The 18,975-nt window shown below is 38.9% G+C and overlaps 1 protein-coding gene across 1 annotated transcript; it reads left to right on the top strand.

Moving 5' to 3' along the window:
* The first annotated feature begins 364 nt into the window (after positions 1–364).
* CCDC28A (coiled-coil domain containing 28A) lies at positions 365–16,779 on the top strand. The gene is made up of 6 exons (XM_082855572.1): positions 365–505; positions 2,375–2,574; positions 5,781–5,944; positions 10,126–10,280; positions 12,062–12,084; positions 16,224–16,779. Exons 2-6 carry the CDS (start codon positions 2,417–2,419, stop codon positions 16,276–16,278), a joined length of 555 nt encoding a protein of 184 aa, XP_082711698.1. The 5' UTR covers positions 365–505; positions 2,375–2,416; the 3' UTR covers positions 16,279–16,779.
* The last annotated feature ends 2,196 nt before the right edge of the window (positions 16,780–18,975 follow it).

Below are 18,975 nucleotides of genomic sequence, written 5' to 3'. Positions count from 1 at the left end.
TGCTATGGCGACAATCTGGTTCCGCCTCCACGCTTGCTCGAACAGCGTGCTGGGAATTGTAGTGCGTGGGAGCTGACACGGAGGGGGAGGGACAGCTTCCGGAAAAGGTACTACATTTCCGGTTCTTGCCTCCACCTCCCCTCCTGACCCACCCAGTGTCTGGGCCACTGAGCCCAAAATGAAAGGCCAGTTCTGTATCCTCCTTTCCATGCCCGTCGAACTTACAGTTGAATGCAGGACAGGGGAAGCAATACGATGCCAGAGCCGGAGACGGGAGCCGCACATGTGGAACAGGAAGAGGCGAGGCTCCCGGCTAGTAAGCGGAGGTTCCGCCTCCTTACGTCACTTCCGTAAACAAAGGGCATTGTGAAGGCGAGAGCTCCGGGATGTGACCCCGGCTCAAGCTGCAGCTGTAGCATCGGCGGCTGCAGCTGCGGCGGTGGCTTCAGAGGCCCCGGGGTCCTTGCAGGTTGAGGAAGAGGACCCCGATCCCCTTCTTCCCCAGGTATGAAGTGGAAGCAAAGGCACCCCCGCAATGTCCCCCTGTAGGCCCCTCCCACCACCGGTTCTGGCCGCTACCGGATTCTGGGCAGGGAAGGTTCTCCGTGAAGGCTGATGAGGGAAGGGCAATGAGGTGAAGTCAAGAGGAATTTCTAGTGGTCCGGCTTGGAGGCTGTGGGTTCCTGGCTCTCAAACTAATGTGTGAGTTAAAACACGAGCTGTAGTCTATGAAGGTCTTCTCTGAATGGTTCCTTGCTGCTTGGTATAAAAGAAGGGTTTCGGTGCTCTTGTAGTAGTGATGTTATCTAACCAAAAAAGCATAATTTTCGAGCCCTGGCCCCTCAGAACATCTTATCAATAGTTTAGACCACTGTTGGTTTATTTGCATTGTTTCTTGGGTTTTTTTTATTATTATTCTTGTGTCACCAACTGTGTATAAGCATAATTAAATTCGAAAACCAGTGTGTTTATGTGTATCATAAATTTATACGGACCCTTGCCTCTTTGGAGACCTGATATCCCATCTTCTCTATTCAGTTATTTTTTAAACATTTAATTTGTGTTGCATGCTGAAACAACCCCAAAATGTCTGTTCTGTTACTTAAAATGCTTCTTAAAGGAAAAATTGTTAGCCAAGATTTAAGCGGATTTACGTTCGTTATCTGGGATTAGAGACTGGGCAATAGAGCCTTTCCTTTACAGCCTTTGGTCATTCGGAGGTTTAGCTCCAGTTATGATTGTCTGGAGTCAGCCTGAGCCAACTGAGCTCAATGGTTTAAATAACAGTGCTAGTAGCTCGGAGTCCAGACAGTAGCCAAAAAAAATCTATTTTCATTAAAATTCTCAAGTAATTACTTGAGGAGTGACATCAGTGGATTTGAGACTTTTTGAATGGTCATAGAATGATTAAATTCAACACAACATACAATAAAAGACCTAACAGTCCTAGTGCACTTTACAATCTGATGAGAAGAATAGCCATATAAATTTCTCATCTTATGATGCATGAAACAATATATTTAGGAAGAATTTAATATTATGCATAAATAAAAAGGAAATGTGGAAGGATATTTTTAGATGGGTGGCTGTTAGAGAAATAAAGCTGGTTAATACATAAAGGGAAAGTATTGGATAAATAGAAGGTTTTACACATATTCTCTATGGAAGGACCAACTGTAACTTCATAGTGTACCTTTTTTGACGTTGACAAAACTAAACATATATAATAAAGTTTCATGTTTCATTGGAAATAGGTAGAGAAAGTAAATTTAAAATTGTGATGGAACAAGTTTAATTTTACAGAACTTCATTTGATCAAGGAACTAGAATCAGTATTAACTCTAGGCAGCAACTGAATTTCTACTTGGTAGTTGAAATAAGGTTTCTAGTTGCTAATTAAAATGCAGGTACCCATGTCAATTATATATCTGTTTGTATCTAGGTGGTTTTTCAAAGAATACATTTTAGAAGGGAGACCTAAGGGGCACATAAAGCTTGAGTCAGGCTGGATGATTTGTTTAGTGTTTATATGTTGTTCCCCTTCGATAAGAATGTAGGGAACATTGAGGGCAGGGACTTTGTCTTGTTCAGTACTGTCTCCCCAATGCCGCAAATAGTGCCTGACATGTAGAAGAGAGTAAATTTTTGTGGGATGAATTAATAAACAGTGAAAAAATTTTTTGTCTAACAGGCAGTTTTGGTTAGGGATTCTGTGTACATAATACAGTAAACTAAGCTTAAGAATCCTTGTTCTAACTTTCTTTAATGACCTCTGAAATTCTTGATCCTCTTACAGCCCGTGAAGTGGGTCTTTGAAGCCCTTTCATTTTGGCGTATTATAGCATATATGTATAATTTTGCTGTATTTCCTTAGGTCATAAGAAGCTGGCCTTGGTGCAGTAAGGAACTTAAAACAATGGAGGAGCGCAAAGTGAAGAGGAGGAGTCCTAAGTCTTTTAGTGCCCACTCTACTCAGGGTGTTAATGCCAAAAAAAATGCCATTCCAGTTAGTAAAAGCACGGGGTTTTCAAATCCTGCATCACAGTCAACTTCACAGCGACCAAAGTTAAAAAGGTGAATTCTCTTCTTTCACATTATCACAGCAAAATGCTATAAAGTAAATACTAAATCCACTAATCCTTACAACATGTTTTTCCTCTTGGTTTGACTTTTGAGGCACATATTACATGTGATTTAGAAAAAAATTTTTTGAATTACAGTGTATAGAGATTAGAAAATGCAGAATGAATGATTGGCTTTAAGGCTCTTACTTTGTCTCATATTAAAATATACAAAGCAGGGACTTCCCAGGTGGCACAGTGGTTAAGACTCTGTGCTCCCAATGCAGGGGGCCCGGGTTCGATCCCTAGTCCGGGAACTGTATCCCACATGCATGCTGCAACTAAGGAGCCTGCCCACCGTAACTAAGGAATCTGCATGCCGCAAGTAAGGAGCCCTCGAGCCGCAACTAAGACCCAATACAACCAAATAAATAAATATTAAAAAAAAAAATACAGAGCAAGAAAACTTGCAGACAAAGTTGATGAGTTACCCAGAAATGGAAAAGACATATCTGGTTGTTGTTTTTTTTTTTAAGCTGAGTGTTTGTGCTTTGGTAGTTTTATTTTTTTTTTTAAAGAATGAGTTCACTGTTTTAATAGAAGTGATTTGTATTTATTGTAAATATTTAAACACAGGAATAATTCAAAGAAGAAACAGAAGAATACTAAAATCCTACCACCTAGAAGTATCAGTATTAATATTTAGTGAACATATTAATATTTGTCTTAAGGCTTTAAAGGAAAAGGGGCAAGTTTAAATGTTACCTATTATTGCTGCATATATGAGTATTTTGTAGGGTTAGATATTTGGAAAGCAGGATAATATCTTAAGAGAAAAAGCATTTCATAATCTCAATCCTCTAGATAATTATGATTAAATAAGCTTCTAACTGCAAGCTCATCATGAGAGTTAGTTAAGGAAGTAATGCTTGTAGCACTTTGTAGCCACTGGATTAACACAAAAGACAAGATTGCTGGTGATGATCTCACACTGTCTTTGAGGAAACAAAAGGGACATAGCCAGAGACCCTTGGAAAAGAACATTCCAATAAGGACTAAATGAAAAACAAAAGTTATAAGGGCTTCTTTTTAATATATTATCAGATAGGAAAGGGGTTTTCCTCCTGGAGGAGTTTAATTTAGAATCAGATTTTGAATATGGTTATGGTTGATGAGGAAAGAAAGCCAAGAGATTTGAAAGGAAATCATTCCTTTTTCCAAATTTTTACATCAGTTTATTTGTATCTCATTGTCTTTTCTACCTTGTACTTTTATTTCTCTACCCTCTTCTAGAATGTGGGCTTCCTGAGGGCTGGGTCTTGTGTGCCAGACAGTATTCAGAGTGGGGCTTTGCACATAGTATAATTTCAGTGAGTGCTTTTTAATTGAATTATTTTAACATAAAGTGAGACAGTGTGACATGATCAAAAACACCGAAGTAAGAAGAAACAGATTTTTATTTTCTTTTCTGAGAAGGTTGTTAAGTGATGAACTGATACAAAACACTTACTTGGATAAAGCTTCCAATTTGAAAAAACAAAATTTGCTATACTGAAACCTTATAGTCTATAGTAGTTTATCTCAGATTTTAATGTGAATATGGATCTCCTGGGAATGTTTTTAAAATGTAGATTCTGAATCAGTTAGTTCGGGATGGGGCTTCAGCTAAGCATTTCTGATAAGCTCACAGGTAATACTGATGGTACAGGTCTTGGACAGCACTTTGAGTAGCAAGATACTAGATAGTGATAGTAAATCTAATATCATGTATGTAAAATTACAAATCCCGTTTTGTGAAGAACTGTTAGTGACCTAGTGTCAACGGCCTATGTGTTCTAAGTTGATTTCTTTTCACGGGAATTAATTAGTCTTGCCACCTTTGCCCACACACTCACAGCCCCCCGTACACCCTATTCGTCTTACCCACATTGTGGCGAGTGCACTTGTGGGGAAGAGGTCTTCATGCTGTGTTATGTAGAAATTAACTGAGTCCTGAATATATGTGTTACGTCAGGATCTATAGCACGTGTCGGGGTTATAAAAGTAACACACAACCCCCTCTCCCATTTTTTGCCTGGTTCACTCCTAGTCTTTAAGCCTTCACTCACATATCACCTTTAGGAAGTTTTCTCTGCTACCCTTAGGTTGAGTAGACTGTTCTTTCTCTCTGCTCCCATATCACAGTGTGTATAGCACCATCACTCCAGAGTTTGAGAGCCTGGCATATGCTAGACGTGTGTAATGAGAACTAGCCTAGTCTAGGGGTTCGGAAAGGGCCTTCCTGAGCAGATCACATTTAAACTGAGACTTGAAGCATGTGTGGGAGGTAGCCTGGCAAGGATGGCAGTGAGGGGAAGGGTGCTAACGTGGGCAGAGGATTAGCTGCAAGGAGACGAGAGAAGGGATTTCTAGGAAGCAAAAGAGATTCAGAATGTGTAGAGCACTGACATACAAGAGAGGATAGAATTTCTTCAGGTTATCTGACTACTGAAAGCTTTTCATTAAGTAAATTATGTGATCTGACTTTACTTTTTAAAAATTGACTTGACTGCTCTGTGGGCTCAGAGACGTAGAGGCCGGGAGACCAGCTGGGAAGCTGCTGGAGTAGTTGGGTCAGGTACAGGACAGTGGCAGTGGAGGAGGAGAGATTAGAGACAGCTCTATGGGTGTGACCAGCAGGTTCTAGCGCTCCATCACATGTTGATTGTGAATTTCTGTCTGTCTTTCTCCTTAGACTGGGCGTGGTTCAGTGCAGTCACTGATGGCCTGCACGCATTCATATACTCAGTGTCTGGCACCATGTCAGCTACAGAGTAGGGGCCCCATAACCACTTGTTGGACAGCCCATAGTTCAGGGAACAGCTAGGATAAAGTTAGATGGGAAGGCAGAATATGTTTACGGAGAAGTGAAATATGAAACACAGGCTAGTAAAAAGACTTACTAATTCTCTCTTCAGTTTTTTTTGCAGCCCAAAGAATTACCATAGAGTAAAAGTACATTACTCAAACTCTTTATATACCTTAGTAGTTGTATTTTATACATTTGTTTGAGATTTTCATAGTCTGTTCTTTTGGTTTCTGCCTTGAAATGGCTGTTTTTATTTAGTATTGATTTTATTCAGATGTCTTGTTTTTTCCTTAATCTAGAACAGCCTGAAAAAATATCTCTCTTTAAAGGTAATTATAGGCAATTAATTTTTTATTGCACCCTTTTTACAGAGTGATGAAAGAAAAGACCAAACCTCAGGGTGGAGAAGGCAAAGGCGCTCAGTCAACCCCGATCCAGCACTCCTTCCTCACCGACGTCTCCGATGTCCAGGAGATGGAGAGGGGGCTCCTCAGCCTTTTGAATGACTTCCACTCTGGAAAACTCCAAGCATTCGGTAATCCATAGCTGTTTCTCTCTACTCTTTTTCTTCTCAAGATGTTTGCATCATATTTTCTGCATGTATTTTGCAATTCCTTTTTGAAGTGTCATTTTCTTTTATTTAAAAAAAAAAAACAGTCCAGAGGCATAAAACGCAATCAACCTAGATTTCATTTGTCATGGGATATAATTTGTCTTGTAAGATTTCAGGAAAAAAGTTTTTTAAAAAGGGAGGGTTAGTTGAATTGTTAAAGTAGGATTGCTGTTGAGGGACTAAGTATCTTGAAAGTGTGACAAACAAAAGGGACATTCTCTGTCAACTGAAATACTTTAGATTTAGTGTTTCAGTTTTAGAAAGACTCGAGATCATTTTTCTTTACCCTTTCAAGCCTAAACTTGTTTCTTGCTCACAATGCCTGACTTTCGGACATTAAAGAATCCGGCTTGATGAAGATGTAAGAACAGTTAACTGATCGTCCCACTAAAACTCTGCATAGGTATTTTTGTATACGAGTTCACAAAGTGTATGGTCAGATATTTCATGTTCAGCTTCCAGCTCACTTTATAAGCTTTTTCTGATGATAAAAATTATTTCCCTGCATTTTTAAAAAGCAATCTAAAACTTATTGAATGCACACATATGGAATCTCACACAAAAGCATAAATGTCATCAACATAAATATTGTGTTTTTAAGTGCTGTCTTTCCCTCCCCAGCTCTTTTACTTGGCTTCCCTACCCCTTCCCTTACGCCCTCTACTGCCTCTGCCTCCCCCCAGCCCCAACCAGTTAACTGTGTGACACACACACAACACACACACACACACACACACACACACACACACACAGATTTTTCTTTTCATTGTTTTCTACAAATAATATCTTATATACACTTTTCGGTGTCTTGCTTTGCTCACTAAACAATACCTGAAGGGGCTTCCCTGGTGGCACAGTGGTTGAGAGTCCGCCTGCCGATGCAGGGGACACGGGTTCGTGCCCCGGTCCAGGAAGATCCCACATGCCGTGGAGCGGCTGGGCCCGTGAGCCATGGCCACTGAGCCCGCACGTCTGGAGCACCGCAGCGGGAGAGGCCACAACAGTGAGAGGCCCGCGTACCACAAAAAATAAATAAATAAATAAAATAACAATACCTGATGAAAATCTCTCTGAGTCACCTGGTATAGCTCTAATTCATTCTTTTTTTAAATGGCTACATAATTTTCAAGTTGTGAATATACCCTGGTTTATTCAGCCATTTCTCTGTTGAAGGGCATTTACTTCGTCTCCAGTTTGGAGCCGCTAAACTCAATGGTGTAGTGAACATCATTTTACATATATCCTTATGTGGCTGTTTTGATTTCTTTGGGATGGATTCCCATGAGTGGGATTACTGGGTCAAAGCATAGAGGTAATTTTAATATTAATAAAAGTATCCAGATTGCTTTTCAGAAAAGCTATTGCACTTTTAGTTTTCATTAGCAATTTATGAAACAACTCTTTTCCCTGAATTCCCACCAGCTAATAGGTATTACCAGCCTTTTCATTTTTGCCAGCCTGTTGGTGTAAAGAGTTTTTTTTATTACTGTTGAGTTTGAATAGCCATGAATGTTTGTTAAGCGGTTGGATTGCTCTTTTTTAGGACCTTTACCCAGTTTTTTATTTGGTTATTTATCCTTTTGTTGTTAATTACTAAGAGCCCTTTGCATATTTTAGGTACTAACCCTCTGACCTCTTTTGTTTTTATTTTTTTAAGCAACATTAGTGTGTCTGTGGATTTTATGGTATACATCGCCTTATAAAAGTTTTAAATTTTTGTATACTCAAATATGTCTATTTTTTCTTATAGTCTCTGGGTTTCCAGTCATGGTTATACTGTTATTTGAAAAGAAGACATTAAAACACGTTATTTATTTCACAAAGATGTTTTATGACATCCCTTCCTCCTTGCTTTACTCCATCCCGGTAAGGTGGCATCTTTAGAATACTTTCACTTCCCTCTCCCCTCTCTTCTCTCCCACCCTTGAGATATAATCTCTGGATCACTTTTACTTCTTCACTTTTCTCCCCAACACCCTTCCTGCCCTAACTTTTAAGTGACTTTGTATTCTTGGATTGAAGTCTCTGTTATTCGATGGTTTGCTATATATAAGCATTGCAGATGAGAAGTTGATTGCCAGTTGGATTCTTTCTTTCTTTTTTTTTAAAGATTTATTTATTATTTATTTTATTTTATTTTTGGCTGAGTCAGGTCTTAGTTGCAGCACGCAGCATCTTCTGTTGCGGCACAGGGGCTCTTCGTTGTGGTGCACGGGCTTCTCTCTAGTTCTGGCATGCGGGTTTTCTCTCTCTAGTTGTGGTGTGCAGGCTCCAGGGCACGTGGGCTCTGTAGTTGTGGCGTGCGGGTTCCCGAGGCCATGGGCTCTGTAGTTTTGCAACACGCAGGCTCTCTAATTGAGGCATGCAAACTCAGTAGCCTGTGGCGTGTGGGCTTAGCAGCCCCGCGACATGTGGGATCTTAGTTCCCTGACCAGGGGTCGAACCCGCATCCCCTGCATTGTAAGGCGGATTCTTTACCACTGGACCACCAGGGAAGTCCCTGGATTCTTTCTTACCAAGTAACTTTTTTCAGTCTCAATGCTTGAAAGATATTCTTCTTTATCTTTAAAGTTTAAGCCTTTACCAGAATATGCTTAGGACCGTATCATTCCTGCCTGGAAATCAGTGAGCCCTTCATATTTGCCAACTCATCTTTCATCTCAAGGAACATTTTTTTCTATTGGTCATTTATTTCTCCTCCATCTGTTCCTTTTTATCCTTTTGGAGATTCTGTTGTTCTCATGTTAGGTCACCTGGGTCCATTTCCTGAATCTCTTCTCTTGTTCCTTGTGATTTCTACCTTTTTATATTTTTACTCTATATTGTTTTCCTCTGTCTATATAATATATGTACATCTTTATATGTATACACACACACACACACACACATACATATATATCTCTTGAGGTAGTTCTTCCACTTGACCTTCCAGGTTGCTAACTGTTGAAAAACATCATTAAAATAGAGGAAATATGAGATGTTTTACTATGAAGAAAGGATGATTTTGAAAGAGCTGTAACTAGCTTTAAAATTATTAGTAGTCCTTAACATAATGTAATATAGTCAATTTATGAAGATGTTATAAAGCTGGCTAGAGGAAAAGATAGTATAATTTACATTAATTCATATTTATTCAAGATACATACTTCAACTTTAGCTGAGCTATATTATGCCTTTGAGAAAAATCAAAGGTTTTGGGAGGGGAAAATGATGGTATCAAGAATTTGGAGAGGCTGTACTGAAACTGAATGAAAATGTGTAATATTTATGTATATACATCAGTTGATCTGGGCAGATAATGCTACCTCAGAGGAGTCTAGTCAATAAACAACGCAAGACCTATCCTTTAGCAATAGGTTGTCTTTCTCTACTGTGTATACATTGTGGTTCTCATGCTTCATTACATTCTTCACACTTTATTAATATTTTCACTTATATTTCTTAAAGGAGGAGTACACGGTTGGTTGGCAGAATGATTCATGGTTGAAGTCCTTATAGGACTCTTAGTTTCACTCAGATCATTATAAAATGTTGGGTTACTCAGTTGTTTATTTTGCAGTATGCAGGCCTCTCACCGCTGCGGCCTATCCCATTACGGAGCACAGGCTCCAGACGCGCAGGCCCAGCGGCCACGGCCCACGGGCCCACAGGCCCAGCCGCTCCGCGGCATGTGGGATTCTCCCGGACCGGGGCACGAACCCGCGTCCCCTGCATCGGCAGGCAGACTCCCAACCACTGTGCCACCAGGGAAGCCCCTGGGTTACTCAGTTTTAATGGCAGTTGTCAACTAGGACGTGAATAGATGGTGTTAACACCTCTCTATATATTACTATTGAAAAAATTTTTTTTACCTAAAGGGTTCTTTCATTCTTAAATTTTTTTTCTATATCATTTTTTAATGCCCATGATTATTTTTTAGATTGTTGTGTTCCTGGCTGGAGATTTGATTTATAATTTTACACAGAAAATATGCAGTCATTAATGTAATTTACAAAAGAAGGAAAACCAATTTCTTTTAAGCACCTTGACTTTAGAAGTTTCTCCTCAAGACAGTTAGTTTGACCTATCCTAATCTTTATTAATATTCTGGAATGTTCCCCCAGGAAATGAATGTTCCATTGAACAGATGGAACATATTCGGGGAATGCAGGAGAAATTAGCTCGCTTGAATTTGGAGCTCTATGGGGAGCTAGAGGAACTTCCTGAGGATAAGAGAAAAGCAGCCAGTGACTCCAATCTGGATAGGCTTCTGTCTGATGTGAGTACAGTCCTCTTTCTTTACTCTTTTCTTAATCAAAATTTTTATTGAGATAAAATTCACCATTTTAACCATTTTAAAGTATAAATTCAGTGATTTTTAATATATTCACAATGTTGTGCAGACATCACCACATCTAATTTCAGAACATTTTCATCACTCCAAAAAGAAATCCTGTACCTCTCAATGCTCCCCTCCCCCATCCCCCAGCAACCGCCAATCTATTTTCAGTCGCTGTAGATCTGCCTATTCTGGACATTTCATATAAATGAGAAGCATGAAATACGTGGCTTTTTATGTCTGGATTCTTTCACTTAGTGTAATGTTTTCAAGTTTTATCCACGTTGGACTTCATACTCTTTTTTGAAAGCAATATATCCAAGGATATATTGGGATCCAATATATCCTTATATTTACATCTAAGCACATTTTCTGGGATATTGGCAAATCTAAAAGGAAAATATTTGCTTCTGTACATATAAAAGATCTTAAGATATAGAAGATAGTAGGTCAAAAGATCCTGGCATGATTAATGCATTTTGCCTTATTTACTCAGGTGGTAGTTATTTATAGTGTGTTTGGTGTTTATGGTAATTTAGTAGGTTGCCATGTGTTTTTGCTTGCAAAGGTTGCTGTAACAAAGTACCACAGACTGGGTGGCTTAAGCAACAGAAATTAATTTTCTCACAGTTCTGGAGGCTGAGAGCTGGAGACCAAGGTGTCAGCAGAGTTGGTTTCTTCTGAGGTCTCTCTCCTTGGCTTGTTGAAAACTATCTTCATGTTCACATGGCATTCTTCCTTTCTGTGTGGGTCCCTATGTCCAAATTTCCTCTTTTTGTAAGGACACTAGTCATACTGGATTAGGGCCCATCTTAATGACTTCATTTTAACTTAATTCCCTCTTTTAAGAACCTGTCTCCAAATATAGTCATGTTATGAAGTATTAAGGGTTAGGACTAAAACATGAATTTTGGGAGGATACAATTCAACCAGTAACACCATATAGGATTCTTTTTTTTTTTTTTGCGGTACGCGGGCCTGTCACTGTCGTGGCCTCTCCCGTTGCGGAGCACAGGCTCCGGACGCACAGGCTCAGTGGCCATGGCTCATGGGCCCAGCCGCTCCGCAGCATGTGGGATCCAACCGGCCCGGGGCATGAACCCGTGTCCCCTGCATCGGCAGGCGGACTCTCAACCACTGCGCCACCAGCGAAGCCCTCAAACCTATACTTTTAATTGTGATTGTGGTATGCTGAAAACTGAATTTGAAACCAGAGAGCCTTTGTTTAGTCCAGGGTCTACATAGAGCTGTATAACTTTGGGCAATTTAATGTTTTTGTAACTCAGATTTTTCTCTCTGTAAAATAGGGGTGGTTAATTCTACCTCATACTAAAAACTGAATATCACATAAAATCATTTTTGTAATTCATAAAGTTTTTAAAGATTTTGATCATTAAAATGGCAGCTTTTTAAAAAAAAATCTATTATTAGAGATGATTATAATTAAGCATGGTTTTAAGAATCCTTATAAAACTTCAGTTTTTATCATATGGTTTTAATTCTCTTATATTCTTATTTCATAAATACTAAAGCTACTTTATTATTATTTTGCATAAGTGAATTTCCCAGTCTGGAAATTTTTAGAAAGTTTTTTCTTTAATACTTTTTTGTTTAAAGAAAGCTTACATGCGAAATAATGTCTTTAATAATGTATGGTTAACAATTATTTATGATAGTTATCTTATAAAAATAAAAATTAAATTTGTTACTTTGTGTTACAGCTAGAAGAATTGAATTCTTCCATGTATCCTTTGCTTAACACCAACAGTGAAAAGTTCACAGATTATAATTTTTGGTGAATAGTCCCAATCAAGTGAAGAAACCTACTGCTATTTACTGGGGCCATCTTTCCCTTTAGTTTCTAAATGGAATTTCCCAGTTGTTTTGTATGCTGAAATTTTGTTTTTCTATGGTTTGTGCTTTGCTCTGTATGGTTTCTGGGTTTTTAAGACAAATTTTTAAAATGTTTTAATCAAGAGAATGAAGAATTAGGCTAGTTGCCGTATACATTATTTTGAATCTTAGATTCTTAAGCTAAATGGAAGTGGGATAGCAGACATAATACAGTACTCTAAATTTAGTATTAGAACTAGAATATTTTAGATGCATTAAAGTGTATTATAGGATTAACTTAAAGGAAATCACAAAGGCACATGTAAAATATTCATGTTTTGACATTTCAATTTAGAGCAATTATTTCAAGAAATTTTTAAAATGTATTTTTGAACATACTGATAGGCACAATGTGAGACATATAAGAACAACAAAAAAGTGATCCTGCCTGTAAAATAATTTTAGTGGTAAGACATCTCTTTGAACCAAATAGTGAGATACTGGAAAGGATACTGGTTGTAGAGTTAAGAGATTTGATTTTCGAAATTTGGTTCCACGTTTTGCTAATGTAAATTTGGGTAGATTGTTTAACATTTCAGAGTATCGTCTTTAATATGGGGTAACTGCTACATGTAATCATGTATATATGAAAATTTCCAAACTATATAGAAAAGATATTTTAAAAAATCACTCTTATTGCAATAACATATACTGTTACTAACTGCTGAATTGTGCAGTAAAAACAATGAAGAAATAGGAAGATATATACAAATCCAGTAATAGTAATTAATATCTCACCTTTATTGCATACCTACTATTTGCCAAGCATTATATGAAGTGTTTTACATGCATTATCTCATTTGGTTCTACTCTTGGAAGTAGGTGGTGTTATACTCCCCATTTTACAGATGAAGAAAATACAGTTTTGAGAAGCCACATAAACTGTAGGAGATATTAATGTAAGATACCACTGCCAAGAAAGAGTTTAATATGGGGGTAAGATAGGAGTTGATTAGGAGGCTTTTCTTAGGAGTAGTTCCCGGTTCTTTTTTTCTTTGTATTTGTTTTACGTTATATTCTATGCTTTATATTCTCTCTCTGCTTATGACACATAACTCCTCTCCTCTTATCTGAGTTTCTGTTAAACATTTAGACTCATTTGTCTCCTGCTTTCCTCACTTCAGCCCCAACGGTTCAGCAGGCCATGGTGGTAGACTGCAAGCGCATGGCCTTTGAATCGCTTGGTCTCAGGTCTTGGTAAGCAGCTGTGTAACCTTGAGCAAAGCCTAGCAACCCTAGTTTCCTCATCTGTAATAAATGTTCTTTCCGTATTCATACTTTCCCCTCCTAATTTTCCTCTCTGTCATCAGTGCCCCTATAATTTTTATTTTTTAAACATCTTTATTGGAGTGTAATTGCTTTACAATGGTGTGTTAGTTTCTGCTTTATAACAAAGTGAATCAGTTATACATACACATACATCCCCATATCTCCTCCCTCTTGCGCCTCCCTCCCCCCCTCCCTATCCCACCCCTCTAGGTGGTCACAAAGCACCGAGCTGATCTCCCTGTGCGATGCAGCTGCTTCCCACTAGCTAGCTGTTTCACATTTGGTAGTGTATATATGTCCATGCCACTCTCTCGCTTCGTCCCAGCTTACCCTTCCCCATCCCTGTGTCCTCAAGTCCATTCTCTATGTCTGCGTCTTTATTCCTCTCTTACCCCTAGGCTCATCAGAACCTTTTTTTTTTTTAGACTCCATATCTATGTGTTAGCATACGGTATTTGTTTTTCTCTTTCTGACTTACTTCACTCTGTATTGACAGACTCTAGGTCCATCCACCTCACCTCAAATAACTCAATTTCGTTTCTTTTTATGGCCAAGTAATATTCCATTGTATATATATGCCACATCTTCTTTATCCATTTATCTGTCGATGGACACTTAGGTTGCTTCCATGTCCTGACTATTGTAAATAGTGCTGCAGTGAACATTGTGGTACATGTCTCTTTTTGAATTATGGTTTTCTCAAGTGCCCCTATTATTTTAATCTTCAAGATTGTTTAAAAATCCCTTCTGTGACTATAGCAGACATTGCTAATCAGTCCTGGCACTATCTGCCGTTTAGCCTGGACAGGGACAGGAAATTATTTGCTGTCTCTTAATTACAGTTAGTTGTCAGGTGTTATCAGTTCTGTTTTGTATTCTTCCTTCATTCTCTACACTCATCACCTGATTCCACAATCTTGCAAATTTCTGTTCTCTAGAAACCCTAGAGCTGCACTGTCCAATATGGCAGCCACTAGCCAAGTAACTACTGAGCACACGAAGTGTCGGCAACATGGATTGACATGTGCTTTAAGTATAACGTGCACACCTGATTTCAAAGATTTAGAATGAAAAGATGTAAACTATCTCAATATTTTTATGATTACATGTTGAAATGATAATTTCATGATTATAAGTAAAATATTTTTAAAACTATGTCTGTGGCTTACATTATATTTCTATTGGACAGTACTGCTGTAGACTTTAGACATTGCCACTGAGTTATTCTTCCTAAAACATCACTTTCATCTTGCCATTCTTGTTTCTTACGAAGTTTTTACTATGTCAGATTTTTAAAAGGTTCTCAGTAATTTGATCACAGCATATTCATCCTGTTATAGTTTTCATTGTTTTTCATTCCCACCAAGTTGGCTCTCTGGATGCCCAAGTTCATGCTCACCTTAATGCCTTTGTTCAGGTTGTACTTTCTACCTAGAGTTGCTCTGGCCTCCCCCTTCTCCTTATCAAATAACACTCAAGCTGACCACTTCCATAAAGCATTTTGTTTGTACCCCAAACTAGCATTCTGTGTTATTTCATTATCTGTTGATATGTGTTAAATCTCAACCTTCCAATTGAACAAGATATGTCTCTGACGGCACAGCTCATGTCTGTACATTTTTGCAAATGTCTGCTGTACACGTATTCCTAGCATTTAGTTGTCCTCAGTATATCCAGATCATTGTTGAGTCTTGAATTGAGTCTTGAAAAACAGGTGGCAAGTGGATCATATATATGAAAGAGGAAAATGAAAGGCAGTGATGAGAAGGGAATGGAATAAACTATGCAGGAATTTTATTCTATTTCCAGTTTTCTTGAAGAATAATTCAGAGGATTATAGGAAAGGTTTTAGAGCTATGACAATTTTATTTCATTCTCTTGGACTTTCACAAAGAAATTATTTTCCCAAGGAAATGAAGTGGTGTTGTCTTTTCAAGTGAATTTTGTTAATCCAGTAAGTTTTCATATTTGCCTCTAATCAGCTTCTTACCATGAAAATGATTCTTGCTGCATTAAAATAATTCTGTGCTCTATTAGAACCTGGAACATAGTCTTTTTTCTTTTTTTTAAGCCCTATTTTTTATTTTTATTTTTTCTTTTTTTGGCTGCGTTGGGTCTTCGTTGCTGCGTGTGGGCTTTCTCTAGTTGCGGCGAGTAGGGGCTACTCTTCGTCGTGGTGCACGGCCTTTTCATTATGGTAGCTTCTCGTTGCGGAGCACGGGCTCTAGGTGCGCGGGCTTCAGTAGTTGCGGAGCACAGGCTCCAGGCGTGCGGGCTTCAGTAGTTGCAGCGCGTGGGCTCAGTGGTTGTGGAATACAGGCTCTAGGCATGTGGGCCTCAGTAATTGTGGCTCACGGGCTCTAGAGAGCAGGCTCAGTTGCTCCATGGCATGTGAGATCTTCCCGGGCCAGAGATTGAACCTGTGTCCCCTGCATTGGCAGGTGGACTCTTAATCACGGCGCCACCAGGGAAGTCCTGGAACATAGTCTTGAATCAGTGATTTGTTTTTAAATCTTCAAATTCTAGACATAGTAAAATTACTTTACTCCATTTAAAGATTGTCTTACCACATCCAAGTTTCTCAATAGCAGCATAGGCACTTTTCCTTTAAACATACTTCTGTTTTTATTACCTCTGTCTCTTAGCTCTTGAATGTAATTTCCAGAAACTTAAAAGAAGTACTCATTAGAGAATGAGAATCTTCTTAACTGATGAATCCAGACAGAAACTCCATTTGGCAGATGCACAAGATGTTCCAAATACTTCTGCCGGCTAAAATGAAACGCAGTCGCTTTCTCGTGGTTTGAAGAAAAGCAGCATTCTTTACTCTTCTAGCTGAATCCAGTAGCAGAATCATCTTCCACAATAAGGAATTAATTAAAGTGCAAGTGCGGCGACTGCTTTCACATGCTGCTTTCAGTGAACTCGACTTGCCATAATTCACCATAACTGGAGGCCCCGGCCTTGTGGAAGGCGTAACAGGAAATGTGATACAGAGCTTTTGCTGCTATGCTTTATATTGTTGCCTTACGGGTTATACTTGAAATGCACTGTGCTAAATGTTGTTGATGGGGCCGAACAATTTATCCTTCCTGAGCTCACCAAACTTATTCCACCGTTGATCATAAGTTGATGATGCCCAGGCTTTTTGTGGGAGCCCAGCTTCAGTTTACGTTAGATAATCAGTACACACGCCCGGTGTGTTTTCCAGTGGCCAGTGACAACAAAATGTTAAATGAGTATTTGTGAAATTTGCTATTTTTAATAAAGTGATTGTTTTAAATTAGTCTCTCTCTCTGTTTTGGAGAAACCTGTAGTCTTCAATCTGGGAATACAAGGGCTCAGTCCTCAAAGGTAAACTGTATTTAAAAAATTGAGGTTCTGTAACTTTCTTGCAAATCTTGCAACTTATGCACATTTAAATATTGGCATAATGAAAAGAGCATATGGTCTTTGACCTTGCTTAGACCTTGATTTGAATCCGCATTCTGCCCATTAGCTTTGGGTTCATGTGTGTTTACTCAGTTGCTATTTTAATTTTAATTTTTAATCTAGAAAATGAGGTTAATGACCAGCTTGTAGTGGTTGTTATGAAGAAGTAAAAAAGTACATATAAGATACTTAGCACAATAGCTGACACCAGTAATGTTCAGCAAACAGCTGAACATTAACATTAGTTTTTAAATAGCTTTATTGAAATAATTCATATGCCATAGAATTTACCTTTTCTAAAGTATATAATTCAGCGGTTTATAGATTCACAGAGTTGTGCATCCCTCATCATAATTTAATTCTAGAACATTTTCATCACCTCAGAAAGAAACTCATTAGCAGTCACTCCCTATCTCCCGAAGCCCTCAGCCCTTGACAACAGTAATCTATTTTCTGTTTCTACGGATTTGCCAATTCTGAACATTTTCTATCAGTGGAATCATACAATACATGGCTTTTGTAACTGGCTTCTTTTACTTAGTATAACGTTTTCAAGGTTTCAAGTTTCATCCATGTCGTAGCATGTTATCAATACTTCTTTTCCTGGCCAAATCCCATTCCATTGTATGGATATACCACATTTTGTTTATTCATTTATAGCTCACTTGCCTTCACCTTGTAGAATAGGTCCATGCTTCTTCCTCCTTGTTTCCAGGCCACAGAAACAAGCACCTAATGGGAGATGGGGAGGGTGGGGACCCACTGAACAATATTTTTTAAAAGTCTCAATTTCAGTAATTTTTGGCATTCTGTGTTCCAAGAGTTTTGATCAGTTTATCTAATCAGTCCTTTTAATACCCCTTTTAAAACTGAGAAAATCACCAGAACATTAAATGTAACCTTCAAAACTGCTTTGTTGGATTGAGCAAATAGGGATTCCAAGGGAAAAAGCATTCTAGGGTCTGACAGAGCAAAAGGAAACTTTGCCAATTGACGTGTTTTTCTTGGATGGGGCCTGAGATAGAGTAAAGCAAAAGCTGTTTCCTGTGGCTTAGTGACAGAACAGCAGATTGACCTTGTTTATTCAGCTGGTTCATTTGTCCTTTGTGTCAGTGAACCCCATGTGGGTCCCAGGTAACAAATTTTTAGTTTATCTAATTTGTATCCTTTCACACAACTAAAACATGTTAAAGGCAACAGGGGGGAAAAAATGAGGTGCCTGGATTAGAATAAAATTTATTATTTATATAGATGTTGCATATTTATTGTAGAATTTTTTTTAATTGATTTTTTTAAAGTACTACGGGAGCAAACCATTTAACATTTGTTTTACATACTTCCAGACTTCTTAGACAAACGTTTATTTACAAAAATTAGGTAGTAATATTCATATGGTTTTCTAACCTGCTTTTCATGTTGTGAACATCTTTCCTTGGTGGTAACTATTCATCTACATATAAATGAAAAAAACTTCCGGGCTTCACAATAAATACTTAAGGGCATTTTGACCAGAACCATTAGAAATTAATTAAGAAGGATGTGGCTTTGGCTTTGGTACCTCCTGTATAATGTGAAAATTGGCAATAAGTATTAAAATATTATGAGGATTTGCTGAAGATAAGAAACCCCACCTTTTCCATCACACAGCCTTAAAATTGCTGGCTTTCTTTGAGAGAAAGCAAACGTTGGCTTCTGTATCCAAGTCTCCCGTCGGGGTCTGGCCCCACTTCTCCGTGTCTTCAGGGGCTTCTGGAACTACAGTGATGTCCGGGATCCCACCGCAGACTCCCTGAAGGGTGACAAAGAAACGGGAACGCCGCCCGGGCTGGAATCCAGTGCAGCCCTTAAGGAGGGGGCGTTGGCCAGCAGGGCACTGGCGCTCGGGGCTTGGTCCGCCCGGCCTCTGGGCCTTCCAGCTGGGAAGGCGGCGTCGGTCACGTGGTCCCTCCAGCCGCTCTGGAGCCCTGTGTGAGTGCTGGTGCCGGGAGCTGCGGGGGAGGGCGGGGCCATGTGGTCAGTCTCTATGGAGACGGCGGGCTGC

Source organism: Leucopleurus acutus (genome assembly GCF_964270905.1).
Source record: "Leucopleurus acutus genome assembly, chromosome: 15".
Lineage (NCBI taxonomy): Eukaryota > Metazoa > Chordata > Mammalia > Artiodactyla > Delphinidae > Leucopleurus > Leucopleurus acutus.
The sequence above is the reverse complement of the archived record's forward strand: the minus strand, read 5'-3'. Positions and strand labels throughout refer to the sequence as shown.